Source organism: Oncorhynchus mykiss, chromosome 28, assembly GCF_013265735.2.
Source record: "Oncorhynchus mykiss isolate Arlee chromosome 28, USDA_OmykA_1.1, whole genome shotgun sequence".
In the NCBI taxonomy this organism is placed as follows: Eukaryota; Metazoa; Chordata; class Actinopteri; order Salmoniformes; family Salmonidae; genus Oncorhynchus; species Oncorhynchus mykiss.
In genome coordinates this window covers 11,586,536-11,610,514 of record NC_048592.1, presented here as the reverse complement: position 1 = coordinate 11,610,514, position 23,979 = coordinate 11,586,536, and the positions used below count along the sequence as shown (strand labels likewise).

Sequence of the window (23,979 nt, the reverse complement as noted above, 5' to 3'; positions counted from 1 at the left end):
AATCAGGACTTCCTGGTTGAATTGCTGCAAAAACCTCATCGAAGAAGAAGAGTGGTGCCGCTCTAGCAAGTGGGGGAGGGGCCGTACTGTGAACGAGTGAAACAGGGAGAAGGGAGGAAAGAGACGAGTGACAGCAACCAACCAACCAAGCCGACTCGCGCTATAGTAGACTAATAGCTTCCATAGCTAGGTTATTTATCCTCAAATGTGATAAATAACGGCACGGTAGCCTAGTGGTTAGTGTTGGACTAGTAACCGAAAGGTTGCAAGTTCGAATCCCCGAGCTGACATGGTACAAATCTGTCGTTCTGCCCCTGAACAAGGCAGTTAACCCACCGTTCCTAGGCCGTCATTGAAAATAAGAATCTGTTCTTAACTGACTTGCCTAGTTAAATAAAGGTTAAAAAATAAAAATGAAGTGGTACCTGTCTTGACTGCAGCAAACCGGGAGAAGCTAGCTAAACCAGATAGCTTGGCTAATTGACACTGATGTGGATGAGTTTTCTCATCCTACAGCTACAAATAACAACAACTCCGTTCAGAATATTAGCTAAATAGCAGGCTAGTTGTTGGCTTTTGGTGGTTGTAGCCTATCCTTCTCCTTTAACTTTTAATTCTGTCATATTAATTCCATCTTCCGTTGATTAAATATCCTAACTTTTTCCACACGGAGGCTCTACGACTGTAGCCCTTTGCCACTTGTAATGACTTGTGATTGGCCAACAACAAGCTACATGCGTCACATTCCACTCTCGTGAAGAGCGAGAGCTACAGAATAAATTAGAGCATTTCTCTGCCTCTACTGCAGCAGTTCGGATCTGTACGGGCCCTTCCGGACAAGTCAGTTAAAATTACACATACTCCAGACCCATGACGAGTAACGTGGAGTCAAGCACGTATATCTGTGGTCCTGCTGCTGTGTGTGTGTATATGTGTGTGTGTGTGTGTGTGTGTGTGTGTGTGTGTGTGTGCGTGTGCGTGTGCGCGCACTGGTGTGTTGTGTAACAGGACATGAATGTTCCAATGCCTTAGGCAGGGACACTCTTTTCTCTGTAAGCTATGGCTCCCTATAGACACATAATATGCCCTTCACGTTTCCCAGCCTTAATAGCCTCATTCTAACCTTGCCGTTCATAATAGAGTTGAATCCCCAGGTGAAAAACACGAAACCGTATGAATTATAGCCCTATAGACTATAGTAAATGTCAGCAGTGTGATTAACATGTTGATACACTTCTGTAGAATTCAACTGGAAATGAGCCAGTTTTGTAGGTGTGTGTGTGTATCGTAGCTAGCACATAACGTTCTGAGAACCATATGTTTCAAAGAGCTTGGTGAGAATTTGGTTGTCCTATGGTTATTTTGCATGCAACTTTCCCAGAATGGTGCAGGATACCCAGCTTTTACTTTTCTTTTTCAGTTTCTCAGGTAGAAATGTCAATATTTTCTACATAATGTTTTCGTCAGGTTTCCTCACGGTTCAATTTAAAGTCATGCTCTCAGAACATTCAGAGAACGTTAAGAAACAACATTCTTCTGTGGGAATTTCAGTACTTCAGAAGAATGTTTTCTGCAGGTTTCCTCATAGTTCTATTTAATGTCATGTTCTCAGAACATTAAGAGAACTTTCCATAAAAACCACAAGAACATTAGTAGCGTTCAAGGAACTTTCTAACAATGTTATTTAAAACCATATGCACTGAGTGTACAAAATAGTGAGCTGCACCCCCTTTTGCCCTCAGAACAGCCTCAATTATTCAGGGCATGGACTCTACAAGGTGTCGAAAGCGTTCGACAGGGATGCTGGCCCATGTTGACTCCAATGCTTGTGTCCAGTTGGATGGATGTCCTTTGGGTGGTGGACCATTCTTGATACATACGGGAAACTGTTGAGTGCGAAGATCACAGCAGTGTTGCAGTTCTTAACAAACTCAAACCGGTGTGCCTGGTACCTACTACCATATCACGTTCAAATGCACTTAAATCCTTTGTCTTGCCCATTCACCCTCTGAATGGCACAAAAGGCTTAAAACAGATTCTTTAAACTGTCTTTTCCCCTTCAGTTTTTCCCCTTAGACTGTCTACTCCCCTTCAGTGCTCAGTTTGCACCGGGGCCTCCGACTCCTCTTTCTATTCTGGTTAGAGGCAGTTTGCACTGTTCTGTGAAGGAAGTAGTACACCGCGTTGTACGAGATCTTGTTTCTTGGCAATTTCTTGCAAGGAATAGCCTTCAATTCTCAGAACAGAAATAGACTGATGCGTTTCAGAAGAAAGTCTTTGTTTCTGGCCATTTTGAGCCTGTAATCGAACCCCAAAATGCTGATACTCCAGATACTCAACTAGTCTAAAGAAGGACAATTGTTTTGCTTGTTTAATCAGGACAATAGTTTTCAGCTGTGCTAACATAATTGCAAAAGGGTTTTCTAATGATCAATTAGCCTTTCAAAATGATAAACTTGGATTAGCTAACACAACGTGCCATTGGAACACAGGAGGGATGGTTGCTGATAATGGGCCTCTGTGTGCCTATGTAGATATCCCATAAAACATCTGCCGTTTCCAGCTACAATAGTCATTTACAACATTAACAATGTCTACACTGTATTTCTGATCAATTTGATCTTATTTTAATGGACAAAAAAATGCTTTTCTTTCAAAAACAAGGACATTTCTAAGTGACCCCAAACTTTTGAAAGGTAGTGTACATTCCCACAACTTCCAAGGAACCAAATGTGCTAGCTGGGGTCTATGTGTGTGCATGTGTGTGTGCAGTCACACTGCGTGTGTGTTTCTAATCCCTAGTCTCTCTCTCCCTTCCCAGGTAATGACCTGTTCCTGGTGGCAGTCCATGAGCTGGGCCACGCCCTGGGTCTGGAACACTCCAATGACCCCACAGCCATCATGGCTCCATTCTACCAGTACATGGACACAGAGAACTTCAAACTTCCTCACGACGACCTTCAGGGCATCCAGAAAATCTATGGTACTGTACCAACAGGTAACTGCCAAATTATAGGAAACACCAAAATAAAGTGTCTTAATAGGGAGTTGGGCCAACCACCACGAGCCACCAGAACAGCTTCAATGCACCTTGGCACAGATTCTACAAGTGTCTGAAACTCTACTGGAGGAATGTGACACGATTCTTCCACAACAAATTCCACAATTCAGTGTTTTGTTGATGGTGGTGGAAAACGTAACGTTATGACTATAACTACTGTTCCCTGAATGAGGGCAACAAGGTACACCATATTATGGGGAGTCACACTCTTGCGACTTCGGTTGAAGGATCTACAATCACGTCTTCCACAGGTGATAAGCATGCGGCTCGGATTCACTCCTTCAATTTAATACCACTCTTAACCGAGCCCAGGAATGGATGGTGCGTTTCCCTCCTTCAGGGAACAATAGTTATAGTCATAACGTTACATTCCCTTTCAGTCAGTCAACTTCGGTACAACATACAATGGGGAACTATAATCACACCCCAAGCCGACCCCAACGGATAGTAAATGAAACGGCCCATGGCAAACCACCCAGACCTGATCTCACCAGATGCGGCAGTCTGGGTATTGCACACACAACGTGCTGGCTAGTAACTTGCCCCTATCCCAGCCATAAGTACTCTGTGTACTATACTGGGAGCAGTGACATCCAAGCAATAAAACCTCACAAAAGTGTGTGGTGATGCCCAACTCACCGCAGCACAAATATCGCCTATAGTCAACTCTTTAAACAACGCCCAAGATGCCACCAGACTCCTGGTGGAGTGGACATGTACACCGCTAGGTGACCCTTGCCCCATACTGCTATATGCCAGGGAGAAAGCCTCCACAATCCAATGGGAGAAACGCTGCATAGAGAGCGCCCTGCCGCGAGCTGGATTAGCAAAACAGATTAAAAGTTGATCACATAACCAGATGTCCTGGGTACGTTTAACGTATGTGCGTAAAGCCCGCACGGGGCACAGGGCATGTAACCTCTGTTTCTCTTCAGACGCAAAAAAAAGAGGACACAAAAAGGGAACTAGTTCAAAAGCTAAGTACCTGTAGGACATAGCCATGACTTTCGGAGCGAAGGCCGCATTTGGATGCAATGTCACCTTAGAGCTGAATACAGGAAGGGTGTACGGATAACGCGTGGAGGTCCCCAACATGTTTAGCCGAGGCCAAAGGGAGGTTTTGTAGGAGAGGATCTTCAGATCCACCGACTCCAGAGGCTCAGTGCCTCCAAAACCAGTGCCAATTTCCAACTCCCAATTCCTATCAATTCTAGGATTATGTCCTCCAATCTTTTGGTTATTATTGATGCATACCTTTTATGATCCACGTTAAGAATTGCGATATGTCTATAGGAACTGCATTCCTTCTTATCCTTACCCGCTTTTTGGAATTACAGATGTGATGGCTTCTCTCCATGGTGGTAGATCTCCCTCTCGTAGATTCCAGTTCAAAGAGGCCCGAAGTAGAGGTGTTAGTTGTTCTCTGAAGGCTTTGAACCAGTCATGCCATGATGATGTGGCCTGGAGATCTTTTTGCTTTTAGATTAAATATTGCATTATTCATTTCTTCAGTAGTTATTTCTGAAGTAAGTTTATCATTTTGCTCTGTTCCAACTGAAGGGAGATCAAGTGAGTTAAAAAAAACGCTCTGTTGTCTGTGCCTTCTCTGGTTGCTTGCACAGATTTGTATAGTATGATTCAAACGCATTCTGTATTTCATCCAATTTGCATGTAATCTGTTTTGTTTTGCGGTCTTCATTTTTAGAAAATTGTATTCTGTGCTTATTGTTTTCTGAGTCCCCATGCTAGTCATTTGAGTCTGCTTCGTTATATCGTTCTTTCAGGAACCTAAGCTTTTTTCTCTACTTCTTCAATATAAATCTGGTCAATTTCCTGTCTTACCTTTTGAATCTCACGTAATATAAAAGGGTCTTTGAAATGACTATGAGATCGTTCTAAGCTTCCTAATGTTTCCTGTAATTTCAGCAGTTTCTGTGCATTTATCTTTTTCTTGAGAGATGATGTGGCTAGGATCTTCCCTCTATTAACCAGCTTAGTGTATCCCACAATGTAGCAGGGGATACTTCCCCGTTATCATTATTCTCCAGATAGATGTTCAATTCTGTCTTTATTGATTCCTTGAATGCTGGATCATTCAGCATGCTTGTATTAAGCCTCCATAGAGTATTTCTTGGTTTGCTATCAAGATGTAGAGTTAGGTCAACTCCATTATGATCTAATAAGTCGTTCTGCCTAACCTTACAATCCTTAAGCCTGTGTCTATCTGCACTGTACATGAAAAAGTAGTCTAACCTGGAGTATTCAGTGTGGCGGGCTGAGTAAAAAGTGCATCCCCTATATGACCTCTGGAAGTCGCGCCAAACATCAAACAGTCCTAAATCCTGTAAAATCCTATTGATCTTTTTAGCAACCGAGCTCATTTTCCTATTTTGATTTGTGCTGTCCAATTGTGAGATTAAAATCATGTTAAAATCCCCTCCACTGATACGCGTGCCAGAGGTTTCTGTGGCAGTTAAATCAAACACATTCCTAAAGAACACCATGTCATTCCCCGGTGGAGCGTAAACATTAAATGATGTAACTTCCTTGTGATCCAGTTTATGTTTAACAAAGATACATCTACCCTCCTTTCCTTTTATTTCTGATATGAGCTCAAAATTGCAACGCCCCTTCTACCCATTTTATAAGGAGAGAAAATGGTATTCCTATATCCCATAATCTTGAGTTCTCGTGATCAGGATGGGGATAAGTGAGTTTCCTGACAGAATAATATGTCAACTCTCTCCCGTTTCATCTTTGCTATTACCTCACTTCTCTTGACGGCACTCCCCAATCTGTTTACATTGAGATGTATGACCTTAAATTCCCCATGATGCATCGATATAAACCAAAAAACCTGTGCACCATAACAGCCTGCTTAGCATCAACCTAAAAAGACAGAAAAAACAAGAACAGTAAAAAAGTTAATTCAAGTGGGGAAAGAATTTGCAATGCCAAAGGACTGAGGGGGATGCGCCTGACCGCTGGAGGGGCCCCTCACTCAAATGTCAAAATGCGTGATGCAAACAAAACCTTTTTGTGACTTTCATTAATCTGATGACTGTTATTTATTTAATCCACTAACTATGTTTAATTGTTACCCGATTAAATTAATAATGTAACAATTAACTCATTAGGAATTTGGGGCACCACGGAAGAAGTTGTTTAACTTCTCTAGGATAGGGGGCAGCATTTGGAATTTTGGATGAAAAGCATGCCCAAATTCAACTGCCTGCTACTCATCCCGAGAAGATAAGATATGCATATTATTAGTAGATTTGGATAGAAAACACTCTGAAGTTTCTAAAACGGTTTAATCATATCTGTGAGTATAACAGAACTTATGTACCAGGCGAAACCCCGAGGACAAGCCATTCAGAATTTAAAAAAAATTGAGGTCACCCTCTTTTCAATCGATTTTCATTAGGAATCCAGATTTCTAAGGGACTTGCTTGCAGTTCCTACCGCTTCCACTGGATATCACCAGTCTTTAGAAATTGGTTGTGGTTATTCCCTTGTGTAATGAAGAAGTACTGCCATCTTGAACACGGGTCACTTCATGTGTACTGTTTGATAGAGGCGCATGACCAGAAAGCATGCTTCAGTTTTGTTTTCTTCCTGTATTGAACACAGATCATCCCGTCTTCGATTTTATCGATTATTTACTTTAAAAAATACCTAAAGTTGTATTACAAAAGTAGTTTGAAATGTTTTGGCAAAGTTTACAGGTAACTTTTGAGATATTTTGTAGTCACGTTGCGCAAGTTGGAACCGGTGTTTTTCTGGATCAAACGCACCAAATAAACTGACATTTTGGATATATATGGACGGAATTAATCGAACAAAAGGACCATTTGTGATGTTTATGGGACATATTGGAGTGCCAACAGAAGAAGCTTGTCAAATGTAAGGCATGATTCATATTTTTATTTCTGCGTTTTGTGTCGCGCCTGCAGGGTTGAAATGTTTTTTCTCTTTTGTTTATGGAGGGGCTATCCTCAGATAATAGCATTTTCTTTTTTTTTTGCTTTCGCTAGTCAGTTTTACTCGCCGGAGGTTAAGTATGCTAGCCAATGTTAGCCAGGAGGCTTTTTAGCATAAGATAGTGTCGTGTCTCTATTATCCTTCATGTGATGACAGGCTATTTTCAAATCGATTACCTAACGTTTAATTTTTGAATAAATTAATCAGGCAATAACTAACTCATTAGGAAGAGGATGGCACCACGGAAGCATTAGTTTATATGGAGCGGCTATCTCCCAAATCCACTCTTAAAGATCTGAAGATCTTTTATATCAATAGCAGTCCATCATTAATTATTCTTTACCTTCTATTAGTCTCATCGGAACGTCTTACAAAATTCTGCACGAAACCTAGCATAAATTATGAATCAGCGTTATACAAATTGGCTTAATTATGTATATACTAACTAATCATATCCCATAAATACATAACAAACAAACAGTAGATATTATACATTGGGTTGCTACATGATACAAAGAAAAGACTCCCTAGCTGTCAAAGCCGATATGATGGCTTGGTAGACAAAAGAAAAGGCGTGTGGACCGATAAAGAGCGGGAAACTCAGAGGATTACAACACTCATAGAAATTACTAATACTTTACATGAATGACCACTCATTCAAAAAGAAATTGCAATGAATTACGCCCGTATGTCATTGTCTTCTCTGTTGGAATCTGGTCTGTCTGCTGGAGAGTTCATCAGAGTCTCTCTGGTTGCGTTTCCCCCAAAGATTAGAGTATTTTGATGTTGTTAGACGGATACTTCAGCTGAAGACTAGTAATTTGTGTCGTCTAAAATTTCTCACTTATTCTGTAGAGATTGATAGTCTCAGAGTTTAACTCCAGCCGTGTAGCCAATGCTCCACGTAGTATAGTATTGTAGAGTTGTAGTTTAATCCACTTCACACACCAGCGTCACCTGGCATGTTTTGGTCTTAGAAATTCAACCATTTGCAACCTTAGTTTACACCGGGGTTTACGTGGTCTGGTGTGAATTTCATCAGGAGTGGGTTTTATACGTTTCAGACAGCTGGGAAATGTACACGTTAAGAGATACCGTTCAGTGGAAAAGGGCCGTGACGTCTAATGTGATGTCTGGGCTCACGGGAGTGTGGCCACGGACTAGTCATCATAACTCTCCCTTTAGTGTCCATGGACCATTCCCACATTCTCAAAAGTAGAAATGGTTTAATTCTCCCATTTTGGGGATTTAGGAGTTTGGCAAAGTGAAGTCCTTTGTCCTCTCTCTGTACTCTCTCCCTCTCTTTCTGCATGACCAGGGGGAGAGAGCCTCTGTCAAGAATTTATGACCTGAGATAACAAAACTTGGGTTTAGGAGAGAGAGTGAGGAACAAGGGGGGGGGGGGGGGGGATCCACACCCAGAAAGGGCCACGTCATGACACTAGGCTAGCCTCTTTGACCGCTGCACGGTATGTTTAGAATAACCAAGCGACTTAATGATACATATACTAAACAAGAGAGCTACTCCAGAAACTCCATCATGAGGAGGCAGCAATAGCTAGTAATACCTAGCTCGCCTTAGTGAGTTAGCCAACCTGGCTAGCACGCTATGCAGCACTTGTTTAGCTAGCCCGGTCTCGAAAGACCACATAGGAACGGATCACTGGGGTGGGACCGGACCCTTCATCAACAAGTCTGGGAAGAGAGGCAAGCAGTGCTTGCCCGAGGCAGCCTGTGAGGTACCCACCGAACCAGGATGCCCCTTCTCTTCGAGTAGCCTCCCGTAACCGATGACAGAGTGCACAGGAGCCGAGTTGGGCACAGGCAGCCCAGGCAGTCCACCAAATCCATCTCCGCTTCCAGCATTCGGGAAAGGAAAGTCACCATCAGTAATTCCAAGCTTCCTCAAGAATGCTACACGTCTTTCCAGGGAGTCTGTACACAGTACGTGGCAATGCGTACCCAAACTGGTTTGATTGAGGGCCGCCTAAGCATGCTCCAAACCCGAGACAAACTATACATAGATTGTGAGTATCTTTCAGAGAAATGCTATAACCTCATGACTGGGGGCATGATCTCGACACCAAACCAAACACACACTTAGGCATCGTCGTCTCAGTCGTTTTGTTGGCCATCTTACTCATTGCACCAGCAAATTGAAGAATAACTAATAACTTTGTTTGTGATTAGAAAACGTATGATAACTAGTACAGAGTACAGGTGGTGAGCCCACTCTATCACAGTTTAGTTAGCGCAACGTAAGACAGTCTCCTTTTCCAATTGTTTGTGTTAGTAGCGTGAATCGTTCCTGTTTTTACATTTTTGTCATTTAGCAGACTCTCTTATCCAGAGCAACTTACAGTAGTGAGAGCATACATTTTCATGCTGGTCCCCCGTGGGAATCATACCATGCTCTACCAACTGAGCCACACGGGACCACATGAGGTGAAGAGTGGAATAATTGAAAGAATCCGAGCCTCACACTGGGCTTCTAGTGAGGCGTGGATTTAATTTGCCTTGTCAGGCGTGATTGTAGATCCTTCAACTAGAGTGCGACTACCCATAGTAGGTTGTACTGAAGTTGACTGACTGAAAGGGAACGCTCCAGAATCTCCCACCAGTGTTCAATTGGGTTGTGATCTTATAACTGACACACACACACACACCCTTTAAACTTTACATTTTTATACATGACCCTAAGCATGATGGGATGTTAATTGCTTAATTAACTCAGGAACCACTCCTGTGTGGAGCACCTGCTTTCAATACACTTTGTATCCTTCATTTACTCAAGTGTTTCCTTTATTTGGGTATTTACCTGTATCTATTGTACTGCATTTAATTTCCTACATAATATTATATTATAGTAATACCCTCAATCTGTTTAGTACACTAAATCTACGCAAAGTAGTATAGTAATAGTATTGTGTATATAATTTAAAAAACATTTGTTTTATTGTTTTCATTTAAGGAATAAATGTTCAATGATAATGTTCAATGACAATATGTATATTTTTTATGCCCTTAGCTAGTTAGTTGGTTTGGCTAATGTTTCCCATTCATCTCCAGGTCCACCAGACAGGGCTCTCCAGCCCACCAGGGCCCCGCCCACGGCCCCTCCCCCACGCTTCCACTCCCCCTCGGAACCCCGCAAGCACGACCGCCAGGTACGGCCCCACCGCCCTCCTCAAGGCGCCAAACCCTCTAACCCCTACGCCACGCCCAACATCTGCGACGGAGGCTTCAACACCCTGGCCATCCTCAGACAGGAGCTGTTCGTATTCAAGGTAGGTCGGCATACTGTGTAATGTACACTTGTCTACCCTATAAAATCTACAAAGTGTTAAAAGGTAATAGATTTTTCCTTCCGGTTCCGGTGGCATGCATTGCAACATGTGGCTTTTCGCTGCTTTCTTTTGTAAATTACTATAAATTGATGGACTTATTTCCTCAAACCTGTCAATAATTAACACCATATTAAGGTGTGGAACATTCATTGTGTGACAAGGAATAACTAGTAGGTCTATTGCGCTCCAGCAGCTAGAATTTGTCTGTCCACAATTCGACTGTGGGAATATGGCGTCTCTCAATATCAGATTGTTCGTGAGGGGGGGAACGACAAATGAGTGATTTTTCCTGTGGCTCCTGCTTTTTGTTTTACAGCCATGGGCTGGGGGGGTACAATGGCAACGCTAGCTATTCTCTCATGGAATGTGAGAGGCCTAAACTCACCAATCAAACATTCCAGCTGTCTTGATATTCTAGCAAGAAACCATATTGATATAGCAATGTCCCAAGGAGAACACCTGTTCCAAAAGGACACACACAGAATAGAGAACTACTTGTACAAACTGGCTGCTTTTTCACCAGCCCCAAACAAAACTAAAGGTGCACGCACACAAGCGAAAAATAATATTTAAATATCCTTAAATCATACTCCATTAACATATTTTAAGTATATGTATTTAAGTATATTTAAAATGATCTAAATTGGAACAATTTTAAATACATTTAATGTCAATTTATTTGTATTTTATAACCATTTAAGTATATTAAATACATGTTTTTAGTATATTAGATACTAATGTGTATTCTAATATACTTTAAATACACCTTAAGTATATTTATATGTATTTCTCAAAAGTGGAATATTTTTCTTCTGTATATTTGTATTATTCTTTTCACTCTGTCATTTACATCATTATTGTGGAGTCACTGCAACGTTGTTGATCTATCCTCCGCTTTCTCCCATCACAGCCATTGAACTCTGTAATTGTTTTACAATCAATCACCAATGGCCTCATGGTAACATCACTTAGCAGATTCACTCCTGTCCTGCAGCTCAGTTCAGAAGAACGACTTACCTTTGCTATGTCTGGGTGGTTTAATTCATAATCCACAGCATAATTATTAACTTGAACATGCTTAAATAGATATTCGATGTCTGATTTTTGTATTGTTACCGATCTATCAATCATTGCCCTTTTTATGAGACTTTTGAAAGGCTCCCTCGTCTTTGTAGTTGAATCTGAGCTTGATATTCAATACTTGACTGAGGGACCTTACATATGTTGTGTGGGGGACAGAGGAAGGGTTGGTCACAAAAAAAAAATATGTCGACCCCTGTTACTTCACACAGATCCATGAAACATATTCTGTGATTTGTTAAGCCAAATTCTACTCCTGAACTAATTTAGGCTTGCCTAAACAAAGGGGCTGAATACTTATGCAATGGCTATATTTGAGTGATCTAATTTGTAATATATATTTTTTTACTTTGATATTACAGAGTATTTTGAGTTCATTGTTGACAACAAATGACAATGAAATCAATTTTAATCCCACTTTTTAACACAATCAAATTTGAATACTAGAGGTAAGAATACTTTTGCAAGGCACTGTATACTTACTTATAGTGCACTTGATCACTCACAAGAGTTTTATGAAAAAAATAAAGAATTATGCTTCAACTTATGAAAAACAACTCCTGTATTTTGAATGAATATACTAAATTGCAACTCAAGCGATTGAAATTGAAGTACAGTTTTAATGTGTTTAAGTTTAATGATAGTAAGCATATTTTTATTGTACCCTTATTTAACTAGGCAGGTCGGTTAAGAACAAATTCTTATTTTCAATGACGGCCTAGGAACAGTGGATAAACTGCCTTGTTCAGGGGCAGAATGACAGATTTGTTCCTTGTCAGCTAGGGGATTTGATCTTGCAACCTTTTAGGTTACTAGTCCAACGCTCTAACCACTAGGCTACGCTGCCGCCCCAATATAGTATACTTAAAGACTGAAAAACGATTAATTTAAAGTGTACTCTTAATAAGTGTATTGAAGGTTGATGATAGCATATTTATAGTATACTACAAGACTGAAAAACAATTAATATAATATATTATAGTCTACTTAATATATACTAGAAAAATACATCTCGAATTTGAAGTATATTATTTGATTGTTTTGTATATTTCAGTATACTTGTAATATATTAAAATATACATTTTTTTTGCTTGGGTAATCATTGCGACACATAAGAAATAAAAAAGTACCATCTTGGGTAAAGGCAAAGACCAAGAAGGCAGAATCACTTTCCTTAAATGTATCCATAATGGAAAGAAAATTGCCTTTATTAATGTGTATGCTCCAAATTCATATAATCCTATGTTTTTTGATTCTCTGAGCAGCATATTGTTAGAATTAAGTGAATTCCAACTGGTTATTGGGACAAACATGAATGCCATTTTGGACATGCGGGACAAAACTAATGAGACCAACTCCAATCCAAAGGCAGTCAAGGCTCTCCAACATATACTCTCTGATTACAACCTTATTGATGCCTGACTAGCTCATAACCCTAAAGCAAAGAAGTACACTATCTATTAAAACAGGCACAAAACATTATCCCATATTGATTTCGTGCCATTATCTACTCCTCTATTTTCTTTAATCATGAAAATAGAAATTCGGCATATGAGCATATCTGATCACCATGCTTATTATTGCCAGATACAAATGCCAGAACCTCCTAAAAGAACCACATGTTTTAATGATTCCTTACTACAAAATCATACTTTCTGTGAACAATTTCAAACTGAATTAAAATAATTGATAATGATTGACAAAAATTAAGTCGATGATCATCCGATTTTATGGGATGTCATTGAAGGTTTTATTAAAAACAATGCAACTGCATTTGCATCTGGGCTGAATGAATCACAATTAATGAAGATATCAGAATTGGAAAAGTTGTTAACGACGTTAGAGCGGTTTCAACAAACACTTTTATCAGACTAGGTAGCGACTACTCTTTTCAAAGTCAAGACAGATCTAAATCTATACGACAGAGAGCAGAATTTGACATCCATCAAGTTAGACTCAACCTTTACTTCCGTGGTAATCGATCCAGTTGTCTACTGTCTAACAGGCTTTGTAGTAATGATCGAGTATATTGCAACTATAGAATCTGAATCAGGTGAATTGCTAATTACTTCCCGTTTCTATAAAATAATTGTACACCTCTGATTGTACATCCACACAAAGCCAGATTGAATCATTTTTAAAAGCCATAAGAACTCGTCTTTTTTCAACTGAAGAAGCCAGCTTCCAGGGAGCCCACATCTCCCTTCATGACCTCAAATGGACATTGGATAACATGAATAAAGACAAATCACCTGGTTGTGATGGTGTTCCTCCTGAGGTCTATAATTTATTGGGGAACCAATTAGGTCCACTGCTACTTGAAATGATTAACAAAGCCGTTCACAAAGGTTTGTTTTGAAGGGATGTAAATACAGCGCTAATTTTATTTTCAAAAAGGTAAGGACTCCACCCACTCCACCCTTCTATCTTTGATAAACACAGATATTAAATTATTTTCCAAAAATGAAAAATTTCTTTAAATTTAAAATTCGGTGAACTGTCTTGTGCAAGTTTTAAATTGACACAATACCTGTTAGCCATGCTAACTAGCGTTTTGGAATTTGAGAGTAAATAAAACCTACTAATATTGATAAAAGTCACCTTGTCCGAAAGGTTATCAAAACGTCACGCCGGGTAAGCCTACACGAAACACAGCCCTTATTGTAAGTGCTTCTAACATTTCCTATGGGGAAAATGAATGGTGGGGAAATTATTGGAACCATGTCTGTTTGACCGCTAGATTTTATGGTTATTATTACATTTCCACTGTTGACCATGTCCCCTGACTTTGGATGGAGAGATGTTAAAAGATATGTTTACATGTGGAGGTTACGCTACCACAGAGAAGGAGGTGAAGATCATGTGTTTTTGTCTGCACCGTGTGTAGGACCAGTGGTTCTGGAGGGTGAGGGACAACTCGGTGGTCCCTGGCTACCCCATGCAGATCAACTACTTCTGGAAAGGCCTGCCTGCCAAGATCGACGCCGTCTATGAAAACAGCGAAGGGAAGTTTGTCTTCTTCAAAGGTGAGAGAAAGAGAGGAATGAGAGATAGAGAGGAAAAAAGAAGAGAGAGAGAGAGAGATGGAGGAGATGAAAGGGAGCTTACTTTACTCTTGTATCAGCAGAAGGTAGCATTACGTTTGAAGGGTAGTTTGAGGAGAGCAATTGAGGGAAAAAGACAGAGCAAAGCAGTTTGTGGTCTTCACAATGTTATATTGATAAGTACAAGAGAATGCCAATGCAATTAGTAGAAATATGATCTAAATAGCATCAATTTTGTACTGTATGATAACGGGTGAGAGTTCAGCCCCTCCTCCATCCATGCATCCCTCCATCAGGCAGATTAACATGACATCTGTCACCCAGCAGGATCACAGAGAGCATCATGCTTTATTTATTCCCTCGTGGAGGAGCTACTTACTGGACTGGACTCCCAACACTTTAGTAGCCCGTCATTGTCCTGCGTTCACAATAAAACAACACTTTAGTAGCATCTTATTGTACTGCATTCACAATAAAAATAAACACGTCAGTAGCCCCTTATTGTACTGCATTCACAATAACACAACATTACAGTGGCCCCTTATTGTCCTGCGTTCACAATAAAACAACACTTCAGTAGCCCCTTCTTGTCCTGCGTTCACAATAAAACAACACTTCAGTAGCCCGTCATTGTCCTGCGTTCACAATAAAACAACACTTTAGTAGCATCTTATTGTACTGCATTCACAATAAAAATAAACACGTCAGTAGCCCCTTATTGTACTGCATTCACAATAACACAACATTACAGTGGCCCCTTATTGTCCTGCGTTCACAATAAAACAACACTTCAGTAGCCCCTTCTTGTCCTGCGTTCACAATAAAACAACACTTCAGTAGCCCCTTATTGTACTGCGTTCACAATAAAACAACACTTCAGTAGCCCCTTCTTGTCCTGCGTTCACAATAAAACAACACTTCAGTAGCCCCTTATTGTCCTGCGTTCACAATAAAACAACACTTCAGTAGCCCCTTATTGTACTGCGTTCACAATAAAACAACACTTCAGTAGTCCCTTATTGTACTGCATTCACAATAACACAACACTTCAGTAGCCCCTTATTGTACTGCGTTCACAATAAAACAACACTTCAGTAGCCCCTTATTGTACTGCGTTCACAATAAAACAACACTTCAGTAGCCCCTTATTGTACTGCGTTCACAATAAAACAACACTTCAGTAGCCCCTTATTGTACTGCGTTCACAATAAAACAACACTTCAGTAGCCCCTTATTGTACTGCGTTCACAATAAAACAACATTTTAGTAGCCCCTTATTGTACTGCGTTCACAATAAAACATTTTAGTAGCCCCTTTTTGTACTCATTATAATTACACTCGTTTTCAAAAGCTCTTAAATAAACTCACAACACTATAGTAGCTCTTTACTTCTTCCTGAACTATGCAAATAAGTCACTGGTGTAATGCAGTGTCGTCGTCCCCCCCCCCCCCCCCCTCATGTCTATGTGGCTGTTTATAGAATCGATGATGCCAGGGCATGTAGCCTGTAGCTTTGCTTTAGCTAATGGACTGGATAAATGTTTATTACTAGGCCTATTTGGTCGTCCTTTTCTCATGTTAATCCTAACATTTCACGAAGCTATGCACAGTGTCTGCTGGCTGGCGGCAATAATGTAATTACTTGTTCGGTAATTAAAGTAGGAGATTCAAACATTGCAGATTGTAAAATTAATTTTCGATGCAGCAGCACACTAATCAGCTCCCAATTGATTTTTTAAAAAATATACAACGGTCCTGTGTAGCCTACCTGAACCTCCATGACATGAGCTCTCACGCTTTCTCCCAGCTTGGATAGAAAGTTGTTGTGCGTAAAACCAATCTATTAAATGCCACATTTATTGACTGTCCAGTATCCAGACGACCTGTCCCCAGAGCTTCCTATACAGTCCCTCTCTTTCCGTAACGTGTTGAGGCCAGCAAATAAGAAGAATGAGAGGTTTATTTAAAGATGTTACAGAACTACTGTATTTAAAGCACCACTCCCTTCTGCCCAGTTTCCTTGATGTTGCTACGGCAATCAAGCTTCTTCTTTTTTTTTAACCACCCCTGTAACTGTCGCTTCTGCGGAGAGATCGTTTTCTGAACAAAAACTCTCTCGGTCTGATAAGCTCCACTCATTGCACTAGCGGCGTCGTAGCCTGGACCATGGCCTTTGCTCACTGATATCCCGTTTCTTTCAATCAGTTTCTTTTTTTCAAGGCATGAGGCACTTCTTCAGACACATTCCTGAAGCCCAAGAAACAAACACGTCGCTTCCTAGTACGTATTAATATGAAAAAAGGTTTATAAATTACTTTTTGGAGGGTTTCTGTAAAAATGATTAAATAAGTAAATAAAATAGACATCGAGGACATGCGGATGGGCCTCCAGAGGTGTGGGCCTTCCGCCTTCCGGGGGCTGCGGGGGTGTCCGGTACGCCAGTGTAATAAGCCTTCGTTATTGGAATCAATTAAAAGTCACAATAGCGCCAATACTGCTCACAGTGTTACATAGCAATCGTGTAAAACATCATGTTTGGACCCAGGCTCTGTTTGTGATTACTGGATAATTATGACCACTGATCCATTTGTGTCTATTTTTTCTTTTTAGGGAACCGCTTCTGGGTGGTCAAGGACACTACTCTGCAGCCCACCTACCCTCAGGATATCTCTCTGTTTGGGAGCGGAATGCCCACCCAGAGTATAGAGACCGCCGTGTGGTGGGAGGACGTGGCCAAGACATACTTCTTCAAGGGAGACAGGTCTGTTTTACCTTTTCTTTTCTCCATGACACCACATTGGTTTGATTCATAGTGACGATAGATTGTAGCTGATGATAGAATTGACTGGCAGGCATTGATGACAATGGGGACTGCATGTTATGGAGGCTTTGAGACCGTCTGTGCGTTACACTAGATTTGTTAGATTATGAATTAGGTTAAACCTTATATTGTATTAGTTTTTATCAATGACAATGATACAGGCTAAATTATATAGAATTGACTGATATTGGCACGAATGTTTTTATTATTTTTTTTTTTTTTACCTTTATTTAACTAGGCAAGTCAGTTAAGAACAAATTCTTATTTTCAATGACGGCCTAGGAACAGTGGGTTAACTGCCTGTTCAGGGGCAGAACGACAGAACTACCTTGTCAGTTCGGGGATTTGAACTTACAACCTTTCGGTTACTAGGACACCCCCGGACACCCCCGGGGGGTCGAACCACTAGGCTACCCTGCCGCCCCATGTTGAGGGACTTTAAGGAGACCATCTATGTATGTGGACTATAAGAGAATAAGATGCTATACTTAGTACATGGTGTTTACCAATATGACTCAGATATTTTGTGAAGCTGTCATGATAGATGAAATCATATGAAGGTGCTGACCCGGGTGCGAGAGCAGATCAAATTAGTTGTCATGGCGTTGTCATCATGCCGCAGCACCCTGTTCACTAGGAAGTTTTGTTTTTAAGACCACGACATCATCCCTCTGTGTATGACAGCGTAACGTTATCCTGAGCCTTAAAAGTTGTGTGTGCGTGTAGAAGATCATGAGATTATAATGCTGGTGTGTGAGTGTGTGAGTGAGTGTGCAGGGAAATGCAAACTTGTAGTGTATTTGGGTTTTCAAAAAAGCTTCTAAAGTTTGGAATTTCCACTTTGAAATGTCCGACTTAAGCAAAAAAAATTTATCAACCCCTATAAAAACATCATTAATTATAATCCACATAATAATTCTAATTAACTATTGCTCCAGGATGATTTCCCTCCTTTAGCAAACTGGCTCAAATGAAGATCCTACATCTGCATTTCTGGATATTGACTGCACTGTTTCCTTCCTACCCGGCTTTAGATACTGGAGGTACAACGAAGACATGAGGAACATGGACCCTGGTTACCCCAAACCCATCACGGTTTGGAAGGGCATCCCTGACTCCCCTCAGGGGGCGTTTGTGGACAAGGCCAACGGTAGGCCATCCCATTCCTCCCTCTATATCATCCTCTATCTCTGCATCGCATCTCTTTTTAATGACTCAAATTGGCCTCTTTGCTCTATATAGCCTATTTATGCCTTGCTTCTCAGTACAGGACATTTTTGATTGTGTTCTAAAACTAGAAAATGTACATTTTAGGATAAACTTTTTTGGCACAAGTCATTTTATTAACTTGTATGAATGTTTAAATATTGAGTTTTTTCCTCCTGTGAACAGGATTCACCTACTTCTACAAGGGGAAGGAGTACTGGAAGTTCAACAACCAGCGGTTGCGTGTGGAGCCGGGCTACCCCCGCTCCATCCTGAGGGACTTCATGGGCTGCGACGGCCCGCCGGCCGACCCCGACTGGGACTGGAGCCCCCCGGAAGTGGAGGAGCGCCACTCCGACAGCAGCAACGGTGACGTGGACGTCGTCATCAAGCTGGACAGCACAGGGGGCACAGAGAATGCCGTGGCTATCGCCATCCCCTGCGTCCTGGCGCTGTGCATGATGGTCCTGCTCTACACCGTGTTCCAGTTCAGGAGGAAGAGCACGCAGAGACACATACTGTACTGCAAGCGCTCCATGCAGGAGTGGGTCTGAGCTAAACCTGAGAGGGGACTGGAACTGTAGGGGAGGTGTATGTAACTTCCACTAGGGACTGTGGGAAGAGCTATCAAACTCCTATTGCTCTCTAGTTGTTAAACTAACTCCCTCTGTGGATGGACAGTATATGCAGTACAGTAGAGGAGTCCTCCTAACATGTTCCAAACTGTGCTTTGCCCTCTTTGTGACATGCAAGGGGGAGCGAAGCTAGACGTCTTCATTCAAGACTATGATGGACTGTGGCTGCCAATTCCAACGAAGATGTGTCTGATTTAACTCTTGACTATCATTGGGTGCACTCAGTAGTTATTGGAGAAAAAGGAAAGCTGTGTGGGACCCATGTCTTTCTCTGTCTCTGCACGCCCCTAACAAGCCCTTACATACCTACAGTACAGTGGACCATTTAGTAATAGGCTACTACTTTTTATTTTCATGTCCTAGTAAAGTTCAAGTTGCCCAGACTCTGTGCTTTTGGATTTAATTATCTTTAAAATATTAGTACTTGTGAGGTGGACTGTCTGATACCCAAACCAAATATGACCTTTGACCTATCTTCCCTTCCTAGTGCGGATTACGGCTCCGAGAGTCTTTGTTGGGATGTTTAATTCTAATCTATGGATCTAACATCATCATTACATGACATCACGCTTACGTTTTCTTTAGCCATGTCTTTTCCATATCTGCCCATGGCCATCCGTCTGGTCTGGTGTGCTCTCTGTCTGTCTGTGGTCTACGGGAAGCAGCAGCAGCTAGGAACAGAGCTGAGAACCGAATAAGACTGTTGTGGCAGTCTGTCTCTAACACAGGGGGCCAAAACCATCTCTGCAATATTTTGGAGACTGCCTTAATCATAGCTTACTTTTGTTATGTTTCTTTGTGTGTGTGTGTGTGTGTGTGTGAGAGTGTGTTTGCGTGACTCTGTCTGTGTGGGTGTGTGTGTGTGTGTGTGTGTGTGCGTTAACATATCTACTGTATGTAGGCTCCACAAATCTGTATGAAGATAGTGGTAGTGGGGTTTACTGTGTCCATTTCTTAACATATTTTAACATGTTGTTCTTCTGACTGGCAGTGACAGCAGTTGGTTTTTCATGTATTCTTTTACATGGTGTGATAAAAAAAAAAGTGAACGTAAAAGTGGCAAAATCCTGGCTGTGATCTGAAGGCATATACAGTAGGTACAGTCAATGTGAATAAAATATACAGTAGGTCCCAAGAAACATGTTACAGTATATTGTCTCTGAATTGCCCATGGTTGCCCTCCATGATATTAAAATCAATGTGGTTGTGTGATGTCACGTTCCTCTCGACGTGTGTGAGATGACTCAGTATGTGAGATTCCCGGTGAACGTGAAGAAACATATTTTTACATTTTTAGGGATTTGAGTGGTCCACATTTGTGGTACTTCTTTTTTTGTTTTTACTTTAAAATATTTGATAGAATCAGGATAATGAACTCCATATCAACAGCTATATCAATACCATGCAGTGCCTTGTGAAAGTCTACACACCCTTGTAAAAGTTTAAGATTTCGTGTTAAAAAGAGATTCAATTGGGATTTTTTTGTGTACACAATCTACTCCACAGCGAAATAACATGGCAAAGAAATAAACTTTTTGGCCTCAATGAAAAAAAGAAGGTTCGGGGCAAAACCAACACAACACATCACAGAGTGAAAAAGTGTTTTTCCAAGTATTGTGGAGGCAATATCATGTTTTGGGTATGCATGTCATCGGCAAGAACTGGGGAGTTGGTCCAGATCCCAAAAATATGAAAGGAACAAAGCCAATGTAAAAATGTTGAGGAAAACCTGCCTCAGTCCTCTGAAGACCTAACACTGCAATATAATTGTATTTTTCAGTGGGACAAATAAACACATTTTAAGGCGTAATACACTCCAGAATGGCTTTCGAAGACGTGTTTAGTGTTCCTTAGTGGTCCAGTCTCAGTCCTGACTTAAATCTCCTTGAAAAACAGAGACAAGGTTTGAATATTTCTACTAATCAATAATTTCGAACGAAATTCACTGAGTTTGAGCAATTTTGACAAAAACAATAGATATACAGAACATTAAGGACACCTGCTCTCTCCATGACATAGACTGACCAGGTGAATCCAGGTGAAAGCTATGATCCTTCATTGATTTCACTTGTTGAATTCCCTTCAATCAGTGTAGATGAAGGGGAGGAGACAGGTTAAATAAGGATTTTTAAGCCTTGAGACAATTGAGACATGGGATTGTGTATGTGTGCCATTCAGAGGATGAATGGTTAAGACAAAAGAGCCTTTGAACGGGGCATGGTAGCAGGTACCAGGCGCACTGATTTGTGTCAAGAACTGCAACGCGGCTGGGTTTTACACACTCAAAAGTTTCCCATGTGTATCAAGAATTGTCCACCACCCAAAGGACATCCAGCCAAATTGACACAACTGTGGGAAGCTTTGGAGTGAACATGGGCTGGCATCCCTGTTGAATGCTTTCGACACCTTGTAGAGTCCATTCCCCGGTGAATTGGAAGCTGTCCTTAATGTTTTGTACACTCAGTGTATGTTGCCCTAAAAAAGAGATTCCCAAATATTTTTGCCCCACGACACCATTTTCATATCTGACAATTAAAAGCCAATGTAAACGCTTTTATCTGGGGCTATGGCAGTCAATTGAAAAACATTCTAACATTATTTCTGATTGTCACATAATTTTAATGTGGGGCTGTGACAATCAATTGCAAATTAGTCAGACATAATTGACCTAATCTCGCCACCACTAATGAGATGGGTGTGCTTGATTCATGTTGCGTGGGAGGATCTTAAATTCAGGGGGTGTGGTCGACAGTGCACACCTCATCTCTGCTGTCACTTCCAACCTCGATCGACATTTGGTTTTAATGCAGATGAGAGCACTGAAACCAGCTTCACACAGATATGAGCTGGCGAAGGGTACCATGAGATTTATGGTGCTTTCAAGACAACTGGGAACTCGGAACTGGAAACTCAGAAATCTCAGACTTCCGACCTCAGTGCTTTCAAAACAAAAAAATATGATTTAAATTGAAGGCAGAAAAATGTGAAAACTGTGCTAGGGGTGTGTAGACTTTCACTAGACACTGTATCGTAACCCTTAGAAATCATATAACAAAAGGGTTCTCATCAAGCCATTCATTTCTCATTGTTGTTCTCCATGGATCATTTCATCTAGAGTCGATGTCCTTGCCCCCGTAGAAATCTAATGTCGCACTTCCGCATCTGCGCTGAAAGGTAACAGAGCTAGAGCGTTTTTTGGCAGACCATGGAGACATTCCGAAAATCGGTCTTCTCACAAAATCGTCTGTAACATCGGAACAGTTTGGCCTACAAAACTCCTATGGAAATGTGAGACTCTCACAAACAGGTACATGTCGGTTGTTGCTCTAGGACGCCCACAGGCCTCACAAGACTCGTCTGAAGGTCCCCAGGTACCAGTTCGAAAGAAAAAAAAATGGAAGTGTATCTGGAGACTGTTTAGTGCCAAAAACAGGGGTTAAATACATAACAAAAAAAGAACAAATGTTAACTGATCTTTTTTATATCTCTCCGATATCAGACAGACGCTTCAGAACAAACTTCCTTTAGATTTTTTTTGGGGGGGGACTCGGTTGTTCAATGTGAATCTGTTATTCAATGCGTTTGTATGGGCTAATAGCAGTAAGACCAAATAAAAATGGTCATAAAATATATATATATATTATTTATACAAGGGGTCTTAAGGGGATCTTAAAGTTAAACATCAAATAGCAAAATTATGTTTCTTAAAACAATTCCATATGGCTTAGTAGCTTAGTATTCCATGTCAATTCGTGAAGTATGCTGAAAGTCTCATTTTCCCTAACAAGGATTTGGAATTCAGTTGGTGTACTTCCTGAATTGAATTGAAATGGAACTCAACTCTGAAGCAGAGCCAGTCAGGCTAGTTCAGTTCAGTCAGTACTGTATTGCTGCATTTATTCCCCTGTGCTCATCAGCACCTCGGTCTCATTGCACTGTTCTGAGGGCAAGATAAGGTCTGTCAATAAAGTGGATTTTAAAATGCAGTGCAGCTTTTTTGGGCATCCTCATGCTTTGTTTGTTGCTGGTTGCTTTTTGTCATTGTACATTTGTGTAAATGTGATTTTCCTTTTAAGTGTTTAAATCAAAGAAAATTATATTTATAAGTTATCATCAAATTAAATACAGTGGTAGTAGTATCATCGCCAACAGAAGTGATGATTAAAGTTTGAAAGCAAAGAGATGGAAAGAGAAAATGAGAAAAAAGGCTGAACCAAAAGGATGAATACGCTTAAAAAAGACTATTTCATCATTTTGGGTTGTATAGAGAATTCCATCTGTGTGTACAAAGGATCAGCATCAATGCCATAACAAGCCAAAACCCTATAATTCTATAGTCAACTAACATGAGATCTTCTCCACCTAAGGGCAACAGGGAACGTCATAAAAACCAGGAGCATTAAATGTTCAAACTGTCTGGCATAGTAACCAGCTCTGTCTGTCCTCTGGAAGTAGATAAGTGTTGCCTTTACCAGGCTCTTGAGTGCCTCTCTCTCTGATGCTTTGACACATGCTGTTAAGCCATTAGGGATAATTTGGAGTGCTATTAATGGAAGTGGGAAGAGGCCATTACACAGCAGTCGATACAAGAGACGTGACATTTTTGGAGAGAGAGAGAGATAGAAAGAGAGAAAGAGAATGGGGGGGGGGGGGGGGCACACACTCCCACAGCACAGACCCATATATTCATATCCATCTGTTTTGTCCTCGGCAATTAATGACATTCAACAAAACAAAAATACTAAAAACACACTGTGAAAGCAGTGTGACGTGTGACGGGATGATTACAGAAACAACATAT

General features: G+C 40.9%; 1 protein-coding gene across 4 annotated transcripts in view; it reads left to right on the top strand.

Moving 5' to 3' along the window:
* LOC110508549 (matrix metalloproteinase-16) overlaps window positions 1–20,407 on the top strand; it is a 41,634-nt gene extending 21,227 nt beyond the window's left edge. For 2 of the 4 annotated variants that reach the window (XM_021589133.2, XM_021589131.2), the window contains 6 exons: window positions 2,822–2,983; window positions 10,115–10,332; window positions 14,360–14,498; window positions 17,127–17,277; window positions 18,372–18,487; window positions 18,730–20,407. In XM_021589133.2, the coding sequence (XP_021444808.1) occupies window positions 2,822–2,983; window positions 10,115–10,332; window positions 14,360–14,498; window positions 17,127–17,277; window positions 18,372–18,487; window positions 18,730–19,097 (1,154 nt within the window). In that variant the 3' untranslated portion in view covers window positions 19,098–20,407. Of the gene's footprint in view, window positions 1–2,821; window positions 2,999–10,114; window positions 10,333–14,359; window positions 14,499–17,126; window positions 17,278–18,371; window positions 18,488–18,729 lie in introns of all 4 variants that reach the window. The other 2 variants (XM_021589132.2, XM_021589130.2) reach the window with 1 other exon arrangement.
* Window positions 20,408–23,979: the final 3,572 nt, after the last annotated feature.